At 46.2% G+C, this 25,906-nt stretch overlaps 1 protein-coding gene across 2 annotated transcripts in view; it reads right to left on the bottom strand.

The window, feature by feature from the left end:
* Nucleotides 1-25,906, bottom strand: part of LOC140431052 (anoctamin-9-like) — a 368,406-nt gene that overhangs the window by 165,910 nt on the left and 176,590 nt on the right. For both annotated transcript variants that reach the window (XM_072518965.1, XM_072518966.1), the window contains exons 13-15: nucleotides 22,428-22,532; nucleotides 11,743-11,907; nucleotides 578-614 (exon numbers count right to left, since the gene is read on the bottom strand). In XM_072518965.1, coding sequence (XP_072375066.1) covers nucleotides 578-614; nucleotides 11,743-11,907; nucleotides 22,428-22,532 — 307 coding nt within the window. The remainder of the gene's footprint in view (nucleotides 1-577; nucleotides 615-11,742; nucleotides 11,908-22,427; nucleotides 22,533-25,906) is intronic.

Below are 25,906 nucleotides of genomic sequence, written 5' to 3'. Positions count from 1 at the left end.
AGACTTAATTACCTGCAAATGCTCGCATTCAAAGTATCGTCTTGCATCTTTGACTTTGTCCATATAAATGTTTCTGGAACCTACCTCTCCATTCACCTGAGGAAGGAGCAGTGCTCCGAAAGCTAGTGATTTGAAACAAACCTGTTGGACTTTAACCTGGTGTTGTAAGACTTCTTACTGTGATCAAGATTTCTGCCAGGGAAAGACATATCTCAGACCCCTCCAGAAAACAATTCATAACATCATAAGAAATAGGACCAAGAGGATTTTTACTTTTAATCACTCGTTAGTAAGTCCTAAATCAGCCACTACTTCAAAGTACAGTATGCCTTTGTTGTTTTCGCTCAATAAGAGATGGAATGCTGAGAATGCCTGCTGCTTAAATTACAATACAATCACATTCCATTGTACTTTCAGTATCATTCCTCTTCATGTCCTTCAGGAAAAGAAAATGAGGCTGAATTTGAGTTGTTTGTTAACGACTGTGTCAGATTCTTTTCTTTATGTTAGTCAGCTCTTGCTAGGTATTACAAGTATGAAGTTGAACAGAGTATTACAACATTAAAAAATTACATACCTAAATCACACAACATCTTTGCAACTTTTTGATTAATCTGGAACAAAAAAATGCCAACAAAGTTTTATTCACATCTCAGGTAAACACAGATGTTTCTGCTAGTATCGAGTCATACATTTTCAACCAGTTATCAGTTATTTCAGTTGAGTTGTGCACTTTCTATTTGTTGTAATGTGTGAGTTCATCCAGTCATTTGCTCACTGTGTGATTTTAAAAAAAAAACTTTTTGTGTGAATGGAACCCTTACTTTTCAGGGATCAAATTGTACTTAGTACCTCCAGGTTAGACAAAGCACTGATGTGCCTCAATCTTAACTGAACAATGATTAGTCCTGACTCAAGAAAAAAATCCTAACAGCAGTCACAGAGTAAGAGACATTTAGCCTTTGGTGTAAAAGTTAGAAGAGGTGACTGAACCATGGTTGAGGAGATAGCTTATCACTTCACCTGTGCCAACTCTCTGTAAGAGGCATCCACTTTCAGTGTCTTGCCTCTCTCACCTTAACATTTATTTCCCAAAATATTTATCCATTTTCTTTTTAATGTCTATTATTAACTTTCTGCAATTCTATAAAGTTAATAAAAGACTTCAAAAGAAAATTGATACATTTTTTGGGATATAAAACTCAATACTGTCCTATGTTACAAGAACTCATGCATACAAAAATCTCCTAACCCTTTCCCTTATTCTTTCAGTAATAACCTTCTATTAATACACGAGTTACTAGCCCATTGACCAGCAGAAATAAGTATCATCAAAATAACTTTGAGCAGTTAGATTTTGACAGTAGTTAGGTAGACCACAACCACACCACCACTAATATCACCTATTTCCAACTCCATACCTTAGCTCACATGCTGTTAAAATCCTCATTATGCCTTTATTATCTCTAAATTTGACCATTCTTTTTTTAATTCATTCATGGGATGTGGGCGTCATAGGCTGTGCCAGAATTTATTGTCCATCCCTAATTTCCCTTGAGGGGGCATTTAAGAATCATCCACAATCATTCCGACAAATCGACAGTGGTTTCATGGACACCATTGGACATTTTAATTCCAAATTTTAATTCAATTAAAATTTCACAATCTGTCGTAGTGGGATTCAAACCTGGGTCCCCAGAGAATTACTCTGGGTCTCTGGAATATTAATCCAGTATGCCACTGGTGGTGGTTACCTGCCTTCTTGAACTGCTGTAGTCTCTGAGGTGTAGGTACTGTTATGGGCCAGGGTTTAGAAAACTCCAAAGTATATCATGGAGTTCACCTGACCCATGACTTTTAATAGATTTTGGTTGTGGAGAGCACAAGGGGCCACTCTCCAGGTGTTATGCAATAGAGACCTTAAGTATTTTTAAAACAAAACAATGTTTATTCTATGAACCTAGTTAACCTTTTATAAACACACAGTAAACATCTTATCAACCACCAACACATGTAACCCCACAGATGCAATACTCTAGAGGTAACCCTTAATACCTTTCCGAGCAACATCCATAAGTTAAACCCTTTTTTAACAAAGACAGCAAGTTTAAATTCTCTACAGAAACAGGTATTACTTTGAAATCATCAATGAGCTGAAGACATTTTTTAGCTTGTAGAGCTAAAGATTATTTTACACATCTGCTTGCTTTGAATACAACTCTCCAATTCTGAAAACGAACCCCAAAAAACAGCCACAAAGCAGCTTTTCAGCTCAAAATGAAAGTAAAAAGACAGACAGACAGTGGCAGCTCCATCCACACACTGACATCACTGCTGCTATTAGATAAACATCCATTTCTTAAAGGTACACCACCTGACAGTACACACACACAATGCTGTTAGGAACAATGCTGTTGGGGGGACTTTGGGCACAGCCCGCCTCCAACCTCACATCAGCGTAATGTGGAAGTGGTCGGAGATTACAATTGCGGAGTATTCCGCTCTTATTAGCCCTGGAAGCACTGATTTCCCCACGACAAAGAAGTTGATTTGTGTATATATGTTGTGTACCTGGTACAAGAAGAATAACTCCTTCTCCCCTGGGCGGGTGAACCACCATAGGTCCACTGTCCCCATCTGTTCCATGAATATGCTGAGTTCTTTTGCCATGTTGGAGATCTTCCCGTTCTGGGGTTCAACCTGTCTTTCTGTGGATCCTGTAACAGTTAAATTCCCCCCCCCCCCACCCCCCAATGATAAGTTGGTGTGTGTCTACATTGGGGACTTCCACCATGGTCTTTTTTTTATAAATTCCGTGTTGTCCCAGTTGGGCCCATACACATTCACCAGGACTACCAATGCCCTGCTCAGGATACCGCTGATCATGACGTACCGTCCCCCTGGGTCTATAGCCGGCCTCGTCATGGTAAATATTGTCCTCTTATTTAACAGTGTGGCTACCACCCTGGCCCTCGTCCTGTATCAGGAATGGAAGCTGACTTTAGTTAGCTAGTGCGGGGGCCCGCCCCCACAAGGCATTCCGTCCCCTCCCCTCCCACCCAGTCCCAGAAAAAACAATCCAATCCATACAGCTCAATAAAATAACATATAACCTTTGCAACAAAGAATGCCAATTGAACAAACCAAAAAAAACATAAACTCTATAACAATGTGGAGTCGAGTAAGTTACAATACAGGTCAATGAACAGAAAGTTATAATATTTAGACATTCTCCAGCTCCCCAATCACAGTCCACGACCTCTCTCCAGTTCCACTCCTCACTTCTGTCCCAAGCCTTCTGCCTTCACGAACGCCTCAACTCCTTCACCGTCTCAAAATAAAAATCTTTGGTGTTGTACTTAGCTTCGCCGGATGCACCACAACAAATCGCACCCGCTTCACCGGATGCACCACAACAAATCGCACCCTACTGTTGGACAGTATTGTCTTTATTCGGCCGAATGCTGCTCGCCTCTTTGCCAACTCCACTGTCCAGTCCTGGTATATCTGAACTCCAGCAGCAGCCCACTGCTCCTCCCGCTTCTGCCTCGCCCAGTTTAACACCCTCTCCTTCGTGTGGTATCTATGGAAGCAGATAATTACTGCTCTTGGTGGTTCATTTGATTTTGGCTTTGGCCTTAGCGACTGATGAGTTCGGTCCAGTTCATACCGGAAGGCTTTCTCACCCTCCTCCATCATCTCCGCCAGCATCTTGGTGAAGTACTCCGTTGGCCTCGGGCCCTCTGTTGTGCTGCCTCGAGCGGTTCTCCAAATCTTCGAGCTTTGCTCGAAGCCCTTTGTTAGCCTCCACCACCCTCCGCAAATAGTTCCCCCATTGAGGTGAGCTGATCGCTGTGCTGCGACATGGCCTCCTCCACGTTCTTCATCTTCTCACCCTGCTCTCTCACCTCGGCCAATGTCTTTGCCACAGCTATCCTCACCGGGGCAATTGCCTCCTCCACCAACGATTTCAGTCTGACTGCTTTTCCTTCCTCAACGCAACCGTGTGCCTCGCAAACTGCTTCTCCAGCTCCACAGCCATCACCTCAGTCATCGTTTCCACCATAAGCAGTGCGGCCCACCATGCGGTCCAGCTTCCGCCATTTTGCCAGCCCATTTGCTGGTCATTCAATCGGCGGCGAACCCTCGTTCCCTCCCTTCTTCACAACTGCTTTTTGCAGTCCTATTGGCATCCTTTAGAGACTTTTTATCTCCCTGTCTTCAATCCTCCAAAAATTATCCCCGGCACCGGACTTTAAACCTCCTAAAAATATACCTCAAGCGGGAGCCACCATCGTGCGACTTCCTCTCTACATGCCACCACCGGAAGTCCCAAACGTCAGTGGACTTAACAGCCCAGTGAAAAAGATCCGGAGTCTTCTCCCACCTAAAATGTATGAAAGCCAACATAGTCTTTCTCTGAGAAACACACCTGAAGGAGAAGGACCAACTGTGGGTAAGTAAGGGCTGGGAGGGACAGACCTTCCATTCCTGATACAGGGCGAGGGCCAGGGTGGTAGCCACACTGTTAAATAAGAGGACAATGTTTACCATGACGAGGCCGGCTATGGACCTAGGGGGACGGTACGTCATGATCAGCGGTATCCTGAACAGGGCATCGGTAGTCCTGGTGAATGTGTACGGGCCCAACTGGGACAACGCGGAATTTATAAAAAAAGACCATGGTGGAAGTCCCCAACTCAGCATATTCATGGAACAGATGGGGGCAGTGGACCCATGGTGGTTCACCCACCCAGGGGAGAAGGAGTTCTTCTTCTTGTCCCAGATGCACAACATATATACTCAAATCAACTTCTTTGTAGTGGGGAAATCAATGCTTCCAGGGCTAATAAGAGCGGAATACTCCGCGATTATAATCTCCGACCAAGTTCCACATTACGCTGATGTGAGGTTGGAGGCGGGCTGTGCCCAAAGTCCCCCCAATGGAGGTTGGACATGGCCCTCCTGGCTAATAAGGCTTTTTGCGAGAAAATATCGCAGGCCATTGATGAGTGCATTACTAATAACCAGAATGGGGAGATCTCCCTCTCCACGTTCTGGGAGGCACTGAAGGCTGTGATCATGGATGAAATTATTGCCTACAAGGCATGTAGAGACAGGGAAGAGAGGGCAACTAGGCAACAACTAGTCCACTCCATATTGGAGGTAGACCGGCAATACTCTGAGGCCCCGACTCTAGAGCTCCTGGCGGAGAGGTGAGAGCTACAGATGGACTTCGACCTGCTCTCCACGAGAAAGCAGTGCACCAATCCGCCAGGCACGGGAGACCATGTACAAACATGAAAACAAAGCCAGCCGTTACTGGCTCACCAGCTGAGAAAGCAGGCAGACACGAGAGAAATAGGTCAGATTAGAGTCCACAGAGGCAAATTAGTAGCGGAGCCGGAAAAGGTCAACGAGGCATTCGAGACCTTCTACTGCGGGGCTGTACATCTCCGAGCCCCCCGAGGGGACTTGGGGATGAAATAGGTCCTCGATGGACTGGACATGCCAGTCGTGGAGGGAAATAGGAAATGGGGGCTGGAAGCACCATTAGAAGCCATGGAGAGCATTAACACCATGGATGTGGGGAAGGCGCCAGGACCAGACAGATTCCCGGCAGACTTCTACAAAGAATTTGCGACAGCACTGGCCCCACACTTGCGGGAGATGTTCACAGACTCACTGGCGGAGGGCATCCTGCTGCCTATGCTAGTACAAGCCCCAATCTCACTGATACCCAAGGAAGACAAAGACCCAACAGAATGGAACCGGGTTCACTGTCTGGGTGAAACTCCTGTACAGCGCTCCCACGATGAGCTTATGAATAAATACCACCAGCTCTAAGTGCTTTCAGCTGCACAGAGGCATAAGGCATGGATGCCCCTTGTCCCCATTGATGTTCGCCCTAGCGATCAAACCACTAGCAAGGGCAGCAAAGAATTGGAAGAGGATCCGGAGAGGAGACAGAGAGTACAGAGTCTAGCTCCATGCGATCACCTGCTCTTCTACATCTCACAAAGCAGCATGGAGGGAATCATGGAGCCTTGAAAGAGTTAAGAGCCTTCTCGGGTTACAAACTCAACCTGAGCAAAAGGGACAGAGTTGGAGGGACTGCGGTTTAAACAGGGCCGACATAAATTCCGCTACTTGGGAATCCAAATCGCCCATGACAAAATTCGGACCACAAATAGAACCTGACCAGCCTGGTGGAGGAAGTTAAAAAGGACCTGCAGAGGGGGGCACACTCCCACCCTCCCTGGCAGGGAGAGTGCAGACAATCAAGATGAACGTACTGCCCGGGTTCCTCTTCCTGTTCAAATCCATACTGATCTTCATCCCAAGACCCTCTTCAACTCATTCGTAAAACTAATTATGGCGTTTGTGTGTGTGTGTGTGTGGGGGGGGGGGGGCCCTAGGATCCCCAAAAAGGTCCTGGAGAGAATGAGAACCATGGGGGGCCTAGCCCTCCCAAACCTGCAATATTACCACTGGGCAGCAACTACGGATAGGGTAAAGGAGTGGATGAAGGAGCCAGAAGCCGAATGGGTGAGAATTGAGGAGGGCTCCTGCATGGGGACCTCCCTCCAGGCCCTGGCCATGGCAGGGCTTCCATCCCCACCGAACAAACAGTGGTGATAGTCATGGAACCAACTACGACAGCATTTCAGATTAACCAAAATGTTCGTTAAAGCCCCCATCTGCAACAACCACAGGTTCGCGCCAGCCATAATGGATGTCACCTTCAAAAGGTGGAGACAGGACGGGGAGATTTAGGGACATATACACAGGAGAGTTAGGGACTTATACACAGACAACAGACTGACAACACTAGAAGAATTAACAGAGAAGTTCCAGCTGACACGGGGAAACGAGCTAAGATACGTGCAGGTCAAAAACTTCTTACCTAGGGAAACAAAGACCTACCCATGACAATCGCTGTTAGAGGACCTACTGAACGCAAACATCTGAGGGAGGGGTAACTGTGGCGACCTGTATGGATGACTACTGTATGGAAGGGCACACACACCACTGGAAGAGACAAGGGAAAAGTGGGAGGAAGACCTGAGATTTGAATTAGGGTAGGGACTCTGGAGCGAAGCACTGCACAGGGTCAACTTCACCTCCACATGCACAAGGTTAAGCTTAATGCAGCTGAAAGTGGTACACAGAGCCCACTTATCCAACACCCGAATAAGCAGGTTCTTCCTGGAGGTGGAGGACAAATGCGAATGGTGTCAAGGAAGCCAGGCCAACCATGACCACATGCTCTGGTCTTGCCCCAGACTTTTTAAAATTCATTTACAGGATGTGTTGGTCACTGGTTAGGCCAGCATTTATTACCCATCCCTAGTTCGCCTTCACGAGGTGGTGGTGAGCTTTCTTCTTTAACCGCTGCAGTCCTTGAGGTGTAGGTACACCCACTTGCTGTTAGGGAGGGAGCTCCAGGATGTTGCCGCAGCGATAGAGTTTTTCGAGGAGGTCACAAAGATGATTGATGCAGGTAGGGCAGTGGATGTTGTCTATATGGACTTCAGTAAGGCCTTTAACAAGGTCCCTCATGGTAGACTAGTACAAAAGGTGAAGTCACACAGGATCAGGGGTGAGCTGGCAAGGTGGATACAGAACTGGCTTGGTCATAGAAGGCAGAGAGTAGCAATGGAAGGATGCTTTTCTAATTGGAGGGCTGTGACCAGTGGTGTTCCGCAGGGTTCAGTGCTGGGACCTTTGCTGTTTGTAGTATATATAAATGATTTGGAGGAACATGTAACTGGTCTGATTAGTAAGTTTGAGGATGACACAAAGGTTAGTGGAATTGCAGATAGCGATGAGGACTGTCAGAGGATACAGCAGGATATAGATTGTTTGGAGACTTGGGCGGAGAGATGGCAGATGGAGTTTAATCCGGACAAATGTGAGGTAATGCATTTTGGAAGGTCTAATGCAGGTAGGGAATATACAGTGAATGGTAGAACCCTCAAGAGTATTGAAAGTCAGAGAGATCTAGGTGCACAGATCCACAAGTCACTGAAAGGGCAACACAGGTGGAGAAGTTAGTCAAGAAGGCATACGGCATGCTTGCCTTCATTGGCCGGGGCATTGAGTATAAGGATTGGCAAATCATGTTGCAGCTGTATAGAACCTTAGTTAGGCCACACTTGGAGTATCGTGTTCAATTCTGGTCGCCACACTACCAGAAGGATGTGGAGGCTTTAGAGAGGGTGCAGAAGAGATTTACCAGAATGTTGCCTGGTATGGAGGGCATTAGCTATGAGGAGCGGTTGAATAAACTCGGTTTGTTCTCACTGGAACGACGGAGGTTGAGGGGCGGCCTGATAGAGGTCTACAAAATAATGAGGGGCATAGACAGAGTGGATAGTCAGAGGCTTTTCGCCAGGGTAGAGGTGTCAATTACTAGGGGGCATAGGTTTAAGGTGAGAAGGGCAAGGTTTCGAGTAGATGTACGAGGCAAGTTTTTTACACAGAGGGTAGTGGGTGCCTGGAACTCGCTATCGGAGGAGGTGGTGGAAGCAGGTACGATAGTGACATTTAAGGGGCATCTTGACAAATACGTGAATAGGATGGGAATAGAGGGATACGGACCCAGAAAGTGTAGAAAATTGTAGTTTAGTCGGGCAGCATGGTCGGCACGGGCTTGGAGGGCCGAAGGGCCTGTTCCTGTGCTGTACATTTCTTTGTTCTTTGTTCTTTGAATGGAGACACATTTCCAAGTCAGGGTGCTGAGTGACTTGGATGGGAGCCTCCAGGTAATGGGGTTCCAGGTATCTGCTGCTCTTATCCTTCTAGATGGTTGTGATCATGGATTTAGAAGATGGTGTCTAAGGAACCTTGGTGAGTTACTGAAGTGCATCTTGTAGATGGTACACGTGGCTGCCACTGTTTGTCGGTGACAGAGGGTTTGAATGTTTGTGGAAGGGGGAGCAATCAAGTGGGCTGCTTTGTCCTGGAGGGTGTCGAGCTTCTTGAGTGTTGTTGGTGCTGCACTCATCCAGGCATGTGGAGAGTATCCCATTACACTCCTGACTTGTGCAATGTCGATGGTGGACAGGCTTTGGGGGGTCAAGAGGTGGGTTATTCGCCATAGGATTCCTAGCCTTTGACCTGCCCTGGTAACCACAGTAATAATGTGGCTAGTCCAGTTCAGTTTCTGGTCAATGGTAACCCCCTAGGATCTTGATTGTGGGAGATTCAGTGATGGTTCTGCCATTATATGTCAAGGGGTGGTGGTTTGATCCTCTCTTGTAGGAGATGGTTATTGCCTGGCACTTGTGTAGCACGAATGCAACGTGCCACTTGTCAGCCCAAGCATGAATATTGTCCAGGTCTTGCTACATATGGACATGGACTCATGGGTGCTGGACAGCCATCTTTGATGTAATGTCTAAAGAGGATGGAGCCATGCCCGAATGTGGCAGTCTTCGGGGTATCAGAACAGCCAGCTCTCTACATGGGGAAGAGGTCTGACGCCCTTGCCTTTGCCTCCCTAATCGCCTGCCGAAGAATCCTGCTTGGCCTGTAATCAGAAGTACCACACAAAGCTGCAGATTGGCTGTCTGACCTTTCAGAAATTCTCCAGATGGAGAAAATTAAATTCATCATCCAAGGGTCGGAAGAGGGCTTCCACAAAATCTAGGAGCCATTCATCCAGTTGTTCCAAGACCAGTTTGTAGCTAACAACCAATAAGCCTGTGGGAGGGAGGGGGGAAGCCACGGTAATACAACAAATACAAACAAAAGAGATGGGGGTGGTGGAATAAAGAGGCATGGAGCTCAACCTTGCCCAGCACATAAAAAAATACACGGCATCACACCAACCCAACAAGAAATGGGTAAAAGACCCGATGAGGGAAGAGGGCACACCAGATGACTAGAAGGGTCAGGAAGAAAAGAGTGAGAGGGAAGCAGGGGAAACAACTAGAAGTATACGCCTACTGGAAAACATAAAAGAAGCTGTAACAGTTGTAAATAACAAAAGACAACTGAATGGAAGACGACCAATGTATATATATTTTTGTTTTCGATGTATGTTCACATTTATCTTTGCTCTGTATAATAGAAAAAACCCTTAATAAAACATTTTTTTAAAAGAAAACAAGTACAGAGATCTCAAGAGCAGCTATTTAAGGAAACAAGAGAAATGAAGAGAAATTTCCAAGAAGCCTGAGGTTAAAAGCACTAGAACAGCAAATTATTCCGTGAAGACAGACAGCTGAGAAGAAGGCTGAGATGTCAGAAAGCTATCTGAAGTGATATACAGGTTTGTGAGATTCTACTATAGCCTTTGGAGTGTGAGTTGAAATAACTATGGAAGTCAGTGGCTGGATCTCAGAGTTTGTGTAAAAGCAGTTAAGTCAAAAGAACATTAAAGGGAGTGGTGTATAATCCTGGATTCGCTGTTAAAAGTGGAGCGGAGTTAGAAGAGTCATTTGTAAAACCTGTACTGGATTTTGGAACGTAAACCACCACTCAGGGAAAGCATTATTATTATGAGAGACGATTTTAAAGTGTGTTTTTGGGAATGGTGACAATCATCTGGAGAGATTCTGAGGAGACATCCACAAACATTCACTTTGTGTTCAGAGTGGAAAATGTATTTGCCCACAGTCATCTTGCTTGAAAGGGATTTATGTGTTAAATTACATCATTGTAGATTAAAATGTACTTCATAATCTGTGTTAATCCTTAAACCTGTGTGTAATTGTTAAGCTAAAGGGGGAATGAGGCGTAGCGAATCATAATCCAATTTTTTCATGTTTAATTTTTAAAAATTATTGTTATTAAATCTAATTTGCGGTCCTGTGACTCTGTTTCTCCATCTTTTATTAAATAAAAATAAAAGTTAGGGTCTTTTGAGCCAGAATTCCATTTTGGGATATTGCCATCCAATTATCACATCAACTGGAACCCTGCTGGTCTGAACGCAGTTATGCATCTTAACTGTGCTGCTCGTCCTGCCTCTCAATCATTTCTAAAGATCCCTTTCTCATCACAGTGAATTTCCTTGTTTACAGCACCTGCAAGCACAAGATCAGCTGCCAGCCGAAGGAATTCCCATTCTCTAAACTTTGTCAGTTGCACGATATAATTCAGTATTGATGGGCTTTTCGATGCCAATTTCATGTGCGTGCTGCAGAGAGAGAACTTTGACCAATCTCAACAGATAGGCTGGAATTTTCCAGCCCACCACGGGGGAACCAGCAACAGGCCGGCAAGCCACTGAAATCTTCATTCACATAAGTGAGATCAGAATATCTGTATAATTTTTTAATTAAAATTTGTGTTACATTTGCTTACAGTACTGCCTCGTTACTTCCCACAAAATATGCTCACCTAACTGTACCTTGTGTGAAAGGAGAAATACCAAATAATTTATGGTTTGTTCTTAGAGGCTCACCGGACAAACTTATCTTCGCCCAAATCATCTCAAAGGAAGAGCAAGCAACAACTGTTACTCCTGCCAGAGCAGCAGTACCAAACAAAACTATTAGTAGTAAGACCCACATTGCCTGACTAAATATACCCCAGGAACCTATAGCATATTGCTTCATCCCATAACTGCAGAATCTTCTCAGAACAAACAAAATCCTGAATGCATCATGACTGTAAAATCAAAACACACAGAAGTTTTGTAAGATATGTATTCAAATATAAACTCTTGAAACTACAACAAAAGAAATGCAGTGTTAGTAATAAAGACAAAGTACTTTGTCTCAAACTTACCTTTGTCATGATGAGAATTGTAAAAAAATGCACCACAGCGCCAACCATTACAGCAATTGTTCTGGAGTGATCACTCAGAAATTCTGAAGAAGACTTTGTGAATATGACAGCAGCAATAATCCGACATATTACTATTCCAAGTGCAATACCAATAATAACAGTGACCTGTAAGGTAATAGGAAAATGACACTGAAAGTTAGCGCAATACACAGGGGAAATACACAATGCTGATATAGTTAAGAAAGACTGGCAAGGGTGGCAGAGGAGATGCACAACACTGACATAACCAATGCGAACAAGAACTTTCAAGGAGTTATGAGAATGATACATTGATAATCACAGAAACAGTTATGTACATATGCTTGTAATCTCTTTGTGCATCATCATTAAACAGCCTCAACACTCATTATTTGACAGCTTCAGTCTCAACTCATCCATAACTGGACAGTCATTGATAAACTGGATTCTTAGTGGCAAACCTGAGCTCAATTACTGTTGAACACATTCGATATTGCAACAGCCACATTTCAAAATCACTCCCATTGGATATGTGCAATCCAATACTCATTTCTTAATGTATATTTACATTTCTTAAGTTCTTGAATTGACAACAACAATCCCTGAGGTAGTTATCTATTGGACAGCAACATATTTCCAAGTTCACCCTGTACGAGGATGCAGCAATCTGCAACTTAATTCCTATTGATAATTTGCAATTCAATAAATTCCCACTTCATTCTCTATTGATTATTAGAACTCCAGGCCCACTCACAATTGGACAACAACAAGTAAAACCACAGTGCCCATTTTTCCCCCAAAATATCATAGATTATCATAGAATTTACAGTGCAGAAAGAGGCAGAAGGAGGAATATCAGGCACCCGGAGGAAACCCACGCACACACGGGGAGGATGTGCAGACTCCGCACAGACAGTGACCCAAGCCGGAATCGAACCTGGGACCCTGGAGCTGTGAAGCAATTGTGCTATCCACAATGCTACCGTGCTGCCCCAAAGCATACTTTATTCAAAAAATTTGGAAATTACATTACAAAACATTCGGACTTGAAAATTTCAGGGAGTGCAATAAAATTCACCCTATCTCCATACAGCATGTTCCAAACTGAGGTACATCATACATTTGTAATACTTTTGATACTTACGACATACATCCCATGTCAGATGTACAGTCTGCCGGCAAAGACATTTCAAATTGAAAGTTACAAGTGCAATAGTTAGCTTATCATGATACAACATGTTCCTCTCTGAGGTGCCGTAATACAATTTCAATACTCTTGATATTTGAAATTTACATTTAATATCAGGCATACAGCCTGCCACAGCAAGGGATTCCACACAGTTTCCAGCCCCTTGGCCTTTCCCGAGGAGATGTACGAGGCAGGTTTTTTACACAGAGGGGAGTGGGTGCCTGGAACTCGCTGCCAGAGGAGGTGGTGGAAGCAGGGACGATAGTAACATTTAAGGGGCATCTTGACAAATACATGAATAGGATGGGAATAGAGGGATACGGACCCAGGAAGTGTAGAAGACATTAGTTTAGATGGGCAGCATGGTTGGCGCAGGCTTGGAGGGCCGAAGGGCCTGTTCCTGTGCTGTACTTTTCCTTGTTCTTTCTTTGTTCCCCGTTGCACCTTTGCGGCACCTACCCCAAATTTAGTGCATCCCTCAGCACGTAGTCCTAGATCTTGGAATGTGCCAACTTGTAACATTCAATCGAGGGCAACTCTTTGCACTGGAAAACCAACATGTTTCTGGCAGACGAAAAAGCATTTTGCACCAAATTGATAGCCTCCCAGCCATATTTGATTTTATCTCGGTGTCCCCCCCTGGGAATAGCCACGTGAGCAGTGTCCTACATCACAGAGCTGCTTAGGATGAACCTTGGCAAAAACCATTGCATCTCTCTCCAAACCTTCTTTGTAAAGACCTATTCCACAAGGAGGTGGATGAGGGTTTCTTCTCCACCACCGTGATGGCAATATGCAAAAAGGAAGAGTTTCCAGGCAGTTAGGAAGGATATCCTGGGGAGGGAATTTCTCACTACCAGTGAAGCTAATCTTGATGCTTCTTTGAAAGTTCTGATGAAGAAGGATTCTGCCAAACGCATTTGACAGTCTGCTCAGGGAAACAGCCAATAGAATCTACAATCTCCTTTTCTTGCAAAACCTCAAGGAAGTTACATGCAGACCACTGCCTGATGAACTTGTGGTCAAAGGTGTTTATCTGCATTAACTTTATTTTGAGGGTTAGGTGGTATAATTTGGTCAAACTGCCTACAGTATCCTGTAACACTGTGGCCTTTAGAACACGGTGAAGATGTAGAACCTCAGCATTTAGTGACACTTGGTGTTTGCGTTCAAAGGGCCAGCATACAGTTTGATGTAGCTACACAGAAGGGTTGCCACAAGGATGAGGGCAATGTTGGAAACGTTTTCTCCCATTTAGAGGTTTGAACATCGTATCACTGGGAACACCATCTATTTTTGACCTCCAGATAAAGATGGCTCAGGTGATCCCCATGCACAGGAGTAAGGAAGTTCACAAAGAATATGGCCTTTCTCTTGACGCGATTTATCTTGGCTCCCGAGGTCAGTTTTAATTGCGCACCGACAGCTGGTCAAAGCAGAAGACTTTGATGTTGTCCCTGTACGGAGAAGTTTTGACTTGCACAGCTCATTGCATGGAATCATCACCTCGCTTATGTTCAAATCTTTCCTGATGACCTCATCTAAAGGTCCTTTACAGCACCCAAAGGACAAGGGAGAGCCCTGCCTGGCTCCAGATTTGATTGGAAAGCGTTCCTATTCCCACCCTTTTATAGAATCTACATTACTGACGTTTTTGTAGAGCGTTTGGATCCAATTGCTGATCCCCTCCCCAAATTCCATTTTAGAGAGCACATCTATCGCATAGGTGTGCAATATTCTATCAAAGATTTTCTCATGGTCCAGGATGATGAGGCAGGTGTCCAGCCTCTGTCGCACACATAGGTAATCATATCCTTGAGTAATGCAAGGCTGTTCGAGATTCTCCTGCCAGGTACATTGCAGGTCTGATCAGGGTGGATCACCAATTCCAGATCAGACTTGACCTGATTTGCAATTACCTTGAACATAATTTTGTAGTCCACATTCAGCAGTGAGATGGGCCACCAATTTCTACTTTTCCCCCTTTCCCCCTTCTGCTTCTAAATTATGGTGACGATGCCATTTCTCATGGATTCTGGCACACTTCTGGCCAGAAGCATACACTTTCAACAGCTCTGGGCTGATCGAGTCCCACAGAGTCAAATACAACTCAGCCAGTAAGCAGCTGCTTCCTGGAGTTGTACTCTTCTCAAAGGGCTTGAGGGCCTTAGTCAGCTGATCCAGAGTCAGTGGTATGCGCAGACTCGCCCAAGTACTATTGTCTAAGACCTCCGTGATTGAGGACAGGATGGACTGGGAAGCCATGCTGTCAGTGGGCTTCATATGATATCATGCAGCATTAAAGGATTTGCTGATATGTTGGACTGCAATGGCATTACCGAGTCATCTTCTTCCTTCAGGCTGCTGTTCAGAGAGATCTCTCTTTTGTACGTTTTGCAAGAAGAAACGCAAGCACATCTCATCCTGCATCACAAAGTGGACTCTGGATTAGAAGATGATCGTGGAGGCCTCTGGGACAAAGAGCAGGGCTTGTAGACTCCTCACTTTTTGGAGATCTTCCTTGACATCAACCGACATTGACTGCAGCCGGAGCCGGACTGCAGATTCTGCACACTTTTCTGGAGTTGTGAAATTTTCCTTGGTTCATTTGTAGCCTTCTGAACACCTTTGAGGATGAAGAACCTCTTGATGTTTTCCTTGATTGCTCCCTACCAATGCATTGGACACTCAAAGAGGTGTTTCAAAGTTCTCGAATCTTTGTAATCTCTTTTGAGCTCCTCGATGTTTTCCAAGATCAGCAAACTCACAATCAACTTCTTCCTTAAGTCAGCTAGTACAAAGAACAAAGAACAAAGAAATGTACAGCACAGGAACAGGCCCTTCGGCCCTCTAAGCCCGTGCCGACCATGCTGCCCGACTAAACTACAATCTTCTACACTTCCTAGGTCCGTATCCCTCTATTCCCATCCTATTCATGTATTTGTCAAGATGCCCCTTAAATGTCACTATCATCCCTGCTTCCACCACCTCCTCCGGTAGCGAGTTCCAGGCACCCACTACCCTTTGTGTAAAAACCTTGCCTCGTACATCTACTCTAAACCTTGCCCCTCTCACCTTAAACCTATGCCCCCTAGTAATTGACCCCTCTACCCTGAGGAAAAACCTTTGACTATCCACTCTGTCTATGCCCCTCATAATTTTGTAGACCTCTATCAGGTCGCCCCTCAACCTCCGTCGTTCCAGTGAGAACAAACCGAGTTTATTCAACCGCTCCTCATAGCTAATGCCCTCCATACCAGGCAACATTCTGGTAAATCTCTTCTGCACACTCTCCAAAGCCTCCACATCCTTCTGGTAGTGTGGCGACCAGAATTGAGCACGATACTCCAAGTGTGGCCTAACTAAGGTTCTATACAGCTGCAACATGACTTGCCAATTCTTATACTCAATGCCCCGGCCAATGAAGGCAAGTATGCAGTATGTCTTCTTGACTACCTTCTCCACCTGTGTTGCCCCTTTCAGTGACCTGTGGACCTGTACACCTAGATCTCTCTGACTTTCAATACTCTTGAGGGTTCTACCATTCACCATATATTCCCTACCTGCATTAGACCTTCCAAAATGCATTACCTCACATTTGTCCGGATTAAACTCCATCTGCCATCTCTCCGCCCAAGTCTCCAAACAATCTAAATCCTGCTGTATCCTCTGACAGTCCTCATCGCTATCTGCAATTCCACTAACCTTTGTGTCGTCTGCTAACTTACTAATCAGACCAGTTACATTTTCCTCCAAATCATTATACTAGAAACAGCAAAGGTCCCAGCACAGATCCCTGCGGAACACCACTGGTCACAGCCCTCCAATTAGAAAAGCATCCTTCCATTGCTACTCTCTGCCTTCTATGACCTAGCCAGCTCTGTATCCACCTTGCCAGTTCACCCCTGAACCCGTGTGACTTCACCTTTTGTACTAGTCTACCATGAGGGACCTTGTCAAAGGCCTTACTGAAGTCCATATAGACAACATCCACTGCCCTACCTGCATCAATCATCTTTGTGACCTCCTCGAAAAACTCTATCAAGTTAGTGAGTCATGACCTCCCCTTCACAAAACCATGCTGCCTCTCACTAATACATCCATTTGCTTCCAAATGGGAGTAGATCCCGTCTCGAAGAATTCTCTCCAGTAATTTCCCTACCACTGAAGTAAGGCTCACCGGCCTGTAGTTCCCTGGATTATCCTTGCTCCCCTTCTTAAACAGAGGAACAACATTGGCTATTCTCCAGTCCTCCGGGACATCACCTGTAGACAGTGAGGATCCAAAGATTTCTGTCAAGGCCTCAGCAATTTCCTCTCCAGCCTCCTTCAGTATTCTGGGGTAGATCCCATCAGGCCCTGGGGACTTATCTACCTTAATATTTTTCAAGACGCCCAATACCTCGTCTTTTTGGATCTCAATGTGTCCCAGGCTATCTACACACCCTTCTCCAGACTCAACATCTACCAATTCCTTCTCTTTGGTGAATACTGATGCAAAGTATTCATTTAGTACCTTGCCCATTTCCTCTGGCTCCACACATAGATTCCCTTGCCTATCCTTCAGTGGGCCAACCCTTTCCCTGGCTACCCTCTTGCTTTTTATGTACGTGTAAAAAGCCTTGGGATTTTCCTTAACCCTATTTGCCAATGACGTTTCGTGACCCCTTCTAGCCCTCCTGACTCCTTGCTTAAGTTCCTTCCTACTTTCCTTATATTCCACACAGGCTTCGTCTGTTCCCAGCCTTTTAGCCCTGACAAATGCCTCCTTTTTCTTTTTGACGAGGCCTACAATACCTCTCGTTATCCAAGGTTCCCGAAAATTGCCGTATTTATCCTTCTTCCTCACAGGAACATGCCGGTCCTGAATTCCTTTCAACTGACACTTGAAAGCTTCCCACATGTCAGATGTTGATTTGCCCTCAAACATCCGCCCCCAATCTAGGTTCTTCAGTTCCCGCCTAATATTGTTATAACCGCCTAATATTGTTATAATTAGCCTTCCCCCAATTTAGCACATTCACCCTAGGACTACTCTTATCCTTGTCCACTTTAAAACTTACTGAATTGTGGTCACTGTTCCCGAAATGCTCCCCTACTGAAACTTCTACCACCTGGCCGGGCTCATTCCCCAATACCAGGTCCAATGGAAGGATAGTAGGAGGGAGTTGTCAGAGAATAACATCAGTTGGACATTGGTCATCTGACTGAAAATATGGGCCACAAACAGAAAGTCTATCCTGGAACAGGAAGACAGGTCTGGTCCTGACCAGGTGTATCTACGCTGCACTCCATCTGCAGTGTTTCTGAAGACGTCACGCAGCTAGGCATCTTTTACCATTTCCATCAGGAATCTGGATGTGGCATCCAATCTGCCGTTGTACCTACCAGATTGTCCAGCTCCATTGATGATGCAGTTGAAGTCACCCATCCTGGATGTCGCCAGGAGCAAAGGGAGCTGCTGGAGATTGGCTAATCACGCGTTATTTTTCTGTACTCTCTCCAAAGCCTCCACGTCCTTCTGGTAGTGTGGTGACCAGAATTGGACACAGTATTCCAAATGTGGCCAAAACAATGTGCTACACATCGTGATTCTCCATCACCTCAAAAATGACATCAATGCATTTCACTCCACATGCACAGTAGGCACCGTTTGCATATCATTAGCGGCCCGACCTGGTATTCTCTGGGGCCTCCACGATTCTCCGCCCCCGATGGGCCGAGTTCCCGATGGTGTGGTTCACTTGTGCTTTCAAAAATTATGAAACCGGCATGGTGGCTGCTGAAAGAGAGAGGGGGAGTACGGAAGATGTCCAACATCACCATAGTTTGCTGACAGTTGTGCCGCTGGCCGGGGGGGCTTCCAGGGTGAGGGGAGTGGCCAGGAGGGGAACTGTGGGGTCAGGGTGGACGGGGACGGAACACCATTGCCACAGCCGGCAAAGCAGCCTTGCAACTGTGCACAACACTAACAACCCACTTTGAATCTAGTGCCACGGATCGTATAGGTGCCCTAGGTGCCCCCCCCCACCCCACCCCCAGCAGGGCACCCCCCTGGGTGCCCTCTGGCCCCAGCTGACCCATCAGCTGTATGGGTGCGCTCCAGCACAACCAGTGCCATCTTTCTGGCTCGGATGAATGTGTGGGGATTGTAATGCGTATGTGCAGCTGCAGCTTGTCAGCCTCCCTAGTGTCAATCACGGACCTGGCGAATCTTGCACCATTTTTCTTTGGAATCGATTGTGTTCCATGCGGCACCGGTGCTAGCCCCTCAACGGTAGCGGAATCGGAACCGGTGTGGTACCAGTTTTTCTGTCGTGGAAGTCCACGAATTCTGCGTTGGCGTCAACACTTAGTCTCAGAAACGGAGAATCCCGCTCCTATCTCGGAGAATCTTTTTCTACAATTTCACTATTACTGACGTCATGCTCACTGGCCTATAATTACCCTGTTTATCCTTGTTACCTTTCTTAAATAGCGGGACAAAATTGGCTATCCCCCAATCCTCTGGGACCTCAACTGTGGTCAACGAGGAAACAAAGATTTTGGTTAGAGGCCCAGCGATTTGATCCCTCAGTAATCTGGGATAGACCTGGCTTTGGTGATTTTTAACACATCTAACAGTTTCTCCCTCGTAATAAGGACTTATTCTAAAGTGTTTACATATCCCTCCACATCAATCAATGTGTCCCTCTCCTTTGTGAATAGATCCTGACTAGATCGATGGCTCTTAGAATCATTGCCTGTCGGAACTGATGTGTGGTATCCCACACTCTTGCAGAAACAGGTCAGCTTTAACGTTGGCAAGGAAGTCCAGGTTTAAACACATCACATAGTAATTCTATCTACATTAATGGAAGTGATCTTGATACCCATGTTAAGCATTTTGATGTTTACCAGATCCATAGTCTTTGACAATTCCAGTGCTTAGGCTTGCTCCTGCATATCCACAGTATTCACAAATTGTTTCACTTTTCACAGGGCTGAGAAAATCACCCTGGTGCGTCCCATTAAAATTTTTCCACGCAGCTAACATCAGGCTTTGGGGGTTCATGCAGGGAGTGAGATTTGGACTGTCCTCTGTTGGACAATTCTTTCCATTAGTTCTTCAGAGGGTGTTGTTTCCCAGGGCTGGGATGCACTGAGCGCTTTACCGACCCTAGCATTCTGGAGCTGGGGTGTACTTGCCCATTCACTTTGAAGTTGGGGTGCGCTGGCTACTTTGCAACTTGAGCAACTCCCCCTCTAATTGTCGAGAGCTTTACAACTTGTTCTGTAGGTATCGTCCTTTTCTTCCTCAAAGAGCAGCAGACCCTGTTGTCTGTGTTGGAAGAGAGTCCCTTCTTGCTGCCCAACTGGGAAATAGCTTGGTCCATTCTAGGTTATTTCTTCTTTTTGGTCTTCTTCACCAGCTGTTAATCATCCATTTGTCCCTCTGCTGGTTCTCCCTCCATCTTTCGGTCTGCCGAAGAGGGGAGATTCGGTGGGGTGGTTTGTGTTGGGTGTCCTGCAGTCTACTGCCTCATCATTATGCTTCATCTTGTGCCCCTCTGAGTCCTTCTTTGTCCTATTGTACTCACTGGAAGGCAGCATTTTGGGAAGGTCTTGTAGAGGTGGTGTGTCCCACCACACAGGTTGCAGCATTTAGTCTGCTCGCAGTGCTTTGTCAGGTGTCCATCCTGCTTGCAGTTCTTGCAGATGACAACACTGCAGTTTTTTTATTCTTTAATGGGATGTGGGCGTTGCTGGCTAGGCTAGATTTTGTTGCCCATCCCTGAGGGCATTTAAGAGTCGTCCACATTGCTGTGGGTCTGGAGTCACATGTAGGCCAGACCAGGTAAGGACAACAGATTTCCTTCCCTAAAGGATATTAGTCAACCAATTGACAATGATTTCATGGTCATCTTTAAACTTTTAATTCCAGATTTTTAGTCACCACAAGATCAGATTTGCCGCAGGAAAGACAAACTTTTGCTGAACAGTATAGACAGGATATCCAGAGCTTCCCCTGGGAGCAAAGCTGGAGGGAGGATGGAATATTGTTCCCTTAAAATCTATATTCAGAGCCACATTGACCTGCCATTTGCTGGTCCAGATTGTGAAGGCATCCTTGACCTCGGTACAGTTGCCAGCCTTGTTGATGTATCTTGCAATAAAGTTAAGTACATCCATGATAGGAACATAAGGGTTGTAAAGATGCTCGGTCACCACATGGCCCTGTTGCGATGGCATAGTAAACAGCACCTCTGCCATGAGGGTTCACAGATGTGGCCGGTTTCTCTTCTCCTTGTACACCTTAAGGAATTTCATGCATGCTACAATATTCTCAAAAGGTCATGTCAAAGTATCCATTACTGAGGAAGTCCTGCAGACAGAAGATATCCGCAACTTCGAATCTGCAGGATTCCAAAAAGGTTCTCTTAAAGAAGAAGGCACGGTGAGTGGGTGTGCCTCCTTCACTGTCTTTCACTACCACCCTAATTGTATTGCATACTCCCTGGTGTGGGATTCTATTGGTTGAAACCCTCACTTCATTAAGTTCCCTGGGCGCGATTCTCTGATCTGGAGACTAAGTGCCGACGCCGGAGTGAAAACTGGAGTGTTTTACTCCGGCGTCGGAGGCCGTTCCCAGACCCCGATTCACACTCCCCCGGGGGGCTAGGAGCAGTGCCGTGTCATTTACGCGCGCCAGGCCTTGGCGCCGCGTAAAAGCGGCGGCGCGTAAATGACGTCAACCGCGCATGCGCGGGATAACCAGCGCCAACCCGCGCATGCGCGGTTCACGTCCTCCCCGCGGCCGCCCCGCAAGATGGCGGATCGATCTTGCGGGGCAGCGGAGGAAAGGAGATCCTCCTTCAGAGAGGCCCGCGCGCCGATCGGTGGGCACCGATCGCGGGCCAGACCCCTTTTGAGCACCCCCCCAGTGCAGGAACCCCCCTCGCCCCCCCACAGGCCGCCCCCCCCCCCCCCCAGCGTTCCCGCGGTGTTCACGCCGGCAGCGACCAGGTGTGAATGGCGTCGGCATGAGGCCGTCATTTGGGGCAGGCCGCTCGGCCCATCCGGGCCAGAGAATATCGGGAGAGCGGAGAATCGCCATTTTGGGGGTCCTGGGTGATTTTCTGGCCTGCGCCGCGCAGACCTCGACGGGGCCGTTCTCGCCGCTGGGGTGAATCGCGGGAGGGCGTCGGACCGGCGTCGCAGGTAAAAATGGCGCCCCAGGCGATTCTCTGAGATGGCGCGGGAGCAGAGAATCGCGCCCCCTATGTTTGGCATTGAAGCCCTACCAAAGAAGCACAATTAACCACAGAACAACTTGCAATACCAACCCCATCACCCCCCTAAAATTAAATTAAACTAATAAAAAACACAAACTTACACACACACACAGGGCCAACCATGATCATTTTCTCTCCCCATTGACTATTTTCCTTAGGGATGACATGGTATAACAGGGCATGAACATTACATATCTACTCACCAGAATACATGCCAGCAACATGACTATCGTTGTGCGTTTGTACGAATGATGATATATTTTAGGTTCTACGCCGGGGTTATATATTAGCCCGAGAGCCAGTTCCTCCTATTGCAAGAAATCATTCATTTTAAAATTATTTTTTTCTTAACCTAATAAAATTGATCCTGAACTAACTGCATATGTCTCTTTTCAAATGTCTCCCAATGGAGGTACAAATTGTGTAGTGAAAAACTGAACTTAGCTTTATTTTTGCTGTAAAAACAATTTTCCTCTATCCCCACATTTTTGAGTGACCTTTTTATGACTCAGGAAGGCCTTGCATGCACAATGCACGTGCATCTATCTCTTTCGAGGTTGGGGTCTCCATTGCAAGGACCACAGGAAAATTATATTTCCTCCTGCACGCTATTTTCATGTTTTGGTGCAGGCTTTGGAAGCCCTAAAAAATAAAGCACCTACTTGCAATGTCTGTGACCGCTGACGATTTGGGAACATTCTGAAAGCCAAGTGTAAAATGTTTTGACACCTTCAAATGTCGCTATTAAATGCTGTGTTGTAATTTAGATGTGTTTTAATGTAGTGATTCATCATAAGGAGCTGCTGTGCAAGAGTAAGTTAATCATTACATTGGCAAGCATTGTAGCACTTTTTGCATTGGAGAACTTGTCATAATACATTCAAAAATGTAGGAAAATGTGTTGGTAAATTGTCCTTTTTATGTTTGGTAATGGATTTAATGTACAGGCAGCTTTGACTGTGAAAACAGTCGCCTGATTTTAAAAGGTAAAAAATACTAAGCACCTGCTTCCCTCCATTGTTTGGCGGGCAATCGGCTTTGAAACCATTTTATCTTTAATTTTCGGGCTCTTGCAGTTACAATAATGTTTTGCTAGCTGTGGTCATTACGAATGCTTAGATGAGTTCCAAAAATTATTGGAGAACTCAGCTCTGTTGCCATAGCTGTTCAAGGAATGAGTGAGGTTTCTGTGGTTGTGATAACAACCTCTGCATGTCAATTGGGGAGTATGGAGTGAGGCACAGCTTAGGGTAAACGGGACCTCTCTTGTGCAAGGATGAGCCTAATACAGTTTAAGGTGGTGCACAGGGTGCATATGACTTGGGCGAGAATGAGTGGGTTCTTTCAGGGGGTAGCAGATGAGTGTGAGAGGTGTGGGCAGGGGCCAGCGAATCATGCGCACATGTTTTGGGGTTGCGAAAAATTGGGACAATTCTGGGCGGGGGTTTCACGGTCTTAGCCAGGATAGTGGAGGAGGAGATGGACCCGGACCCTTTGGTGCCGATATTTGGGGTCTCAGAGAAGCCGGAGCTCATGGAGAGGAGGAAGGCCGATGTCTTGGCCTTTGCTTCTCTGATTGCACGGCAGTAAATTTTGCTGGAGTGGCGGTCGACATCGCCACCAGGGGTAGCGGCTTGGTTGGGTGACCTGTATAACTTTAATTGACACTTAAGGATTGAGAAAAAACATGGTGGAGAAGGAGGGTGAATTGGAACTAAATCAGATACAGAAAGAAAAATAGAGAGAGGGAGAAAATATTGGATTAAGAGAGAGAGAAAGGACAAAGGTACCAGATGCAGGAATGAAATATAACAAATTAAACTGTTTGCTTTCTAGGCTCGTAAGATTAATTGGCATTGCATTGTGCAGAGCATTACATCTTTTAGAAGGTAGTTGCACTCTTTATTACCAGATCTAACTTTCAATTGACAATTTAAAGGACAATTAATGCACAAATCCAGAAAGATCTTTAAAATAATGGAGAGGTCAAAGGTGAGATATAATTTCTGCCAGCCAAAAGAAGAATGCCGTTATTCAACCAGTAAGCTGGGACAATTGGTAACTCATGCCCGAAGTTTGCACGTTAATAACTTTTTAAAAGTACAACTTCCGGTGACGGCGGGCAGGAGGCAGTCGCACAATGGAGGGCTCCCGTTCGGGGACGGCATTTTCGGGGCTTTAAGCCCGGTCCCAGGGTCCACGGAGGCGGCAAAAGCAGGGAGAAGACACAGAGGCGGCAGAGTGAAAATGAAATGAAAATCGCTTATTGTCACAAGTAGTCTTCAAATGAAGTTACTGTGAAAAGCCCCTAGTCGCCACATTCCGGCGCCTATTCGGGGAGGCTGTTACAGGAATTGAACCGTGCTGCTGGCCTGCCTTGGTCTGCTTTCAAAGCCAGCGATTTAGCCTTGTGCTAAACCAGCCCCCACTCTGCTAAACCACAGTGAAGGCACAGTGAAGAAAAATGTCAAGGGTGAGCAAAAAAACGGCCGTAAAGAAAACAGCTGAAGGTCCGTCGGGGAGTAGAAAGGTCACCGCGGGGTCACCAAGGAAAATGGAGGCTGGAGCACCAGGGGAGGCCGCATTGCTTACGGCTGAAGAAATAACTAAGGTGATGTCTGCGGAATTCGAAAGGCAGTTTACAAAATACATGGAGACAAGGAGGAAGGAGATGAGAGAGGTTTTGAGTGTGCTGGTGGAGGAGGCGATTTCCCCAGTGACGACGGCGGTGGCGAGCGCAGTGGCGGAGGTGCGGGAGCAAGGGGAGGCGCTGAAGGAAGTGGAGGAGACATTATTGCAGCACGGTGATCAACTTACCTCAATGGGGAAGGAGATGCGCAAGGTGATGGACATTAACAGGATCTGCGAGGAAAAGTGGAAGACCTGGAAAACAGATCCAGGCGACAGAATTTGAGGATTGTGGGGCTGCCCGAAGGAGTTGAAGGACCGAGGCTGACTGAGTATTTTGCCATGATGCTGGCGAAACTATTGGGGGAGGGGAAGGATCCCTCCCGATATGAACTGGATCGGGCTCATCGGTCGTGGAGGCCTGTACCAAAGGCGAGTGAGTCGCCAAGGGTAGTGACTCTGTGCTTCCGTAGGTACAGTGTGAAGGAGAAGGTCCTGTGCTGGGCCAAGCAGAAGCAGCTGGTGCAGTGGGCTGGAGCTGGTATACGTGTATATCAGGACTTTACGGTGGAGCTGGCGAGGAGGCGGGTAGCCTTCAACCGGGTGAAGAAGGCACTGTACATTAGCAAGGTGCAGTGCGGCATTGTATATCCAACGAAGCTGAGGGTGACTTACAAGCTCAAGGACTTTTATTTTGGAACGGCGGAAGCAGCGGAGGAGTTTGCGAAGGCAGAAGGACTGTGGCAGAACTGAGAAATTGAGAAATGGCCAAGTACCAAATGTAACCTCATGACTGTATTTTCTTCTCTTTTGTTTCACTGCGTGCGGGTGTATGGGCTAAAGGAGCCAATGTTGTATATATTTGGACAAGGGAAGGGATGGGACTTTCACTCGAAATGAGGGCTCTTTGGGGTGTAGGTGGATATGTGGGGTTTATATGCTAAAAGGGGATTTCTGTGCTTTCCTAGAGCCGGGCAAGGGGGAAAGGGACACGGGCGGGAGCCTCCAAGCTGGCCGGTTTAAGCCGGCCAGTGAACAGGAGTGAGGTGGGGGG

This window comes from Scyliorhinus torazame, chromosome 10 (genome assembly GCF_047496885.1).
Source record: "Scyliorhinus torazame isolate Kashiwa2021f chromosome 10, sScyTor2.1, whole genome shotgun sequence".
Classification (NCBI taxonomy): domain Eukaryota; kingdom Metazoa; phylum Chordata; class Chondrichthyes; order Carcharhiniformes; family Scyliorhinidae; genus Scyliorhinus; species Scyliorhinus torazame.
This window is presented reverse-complemented; position numbering and strand designations above follow the sequence as displayed.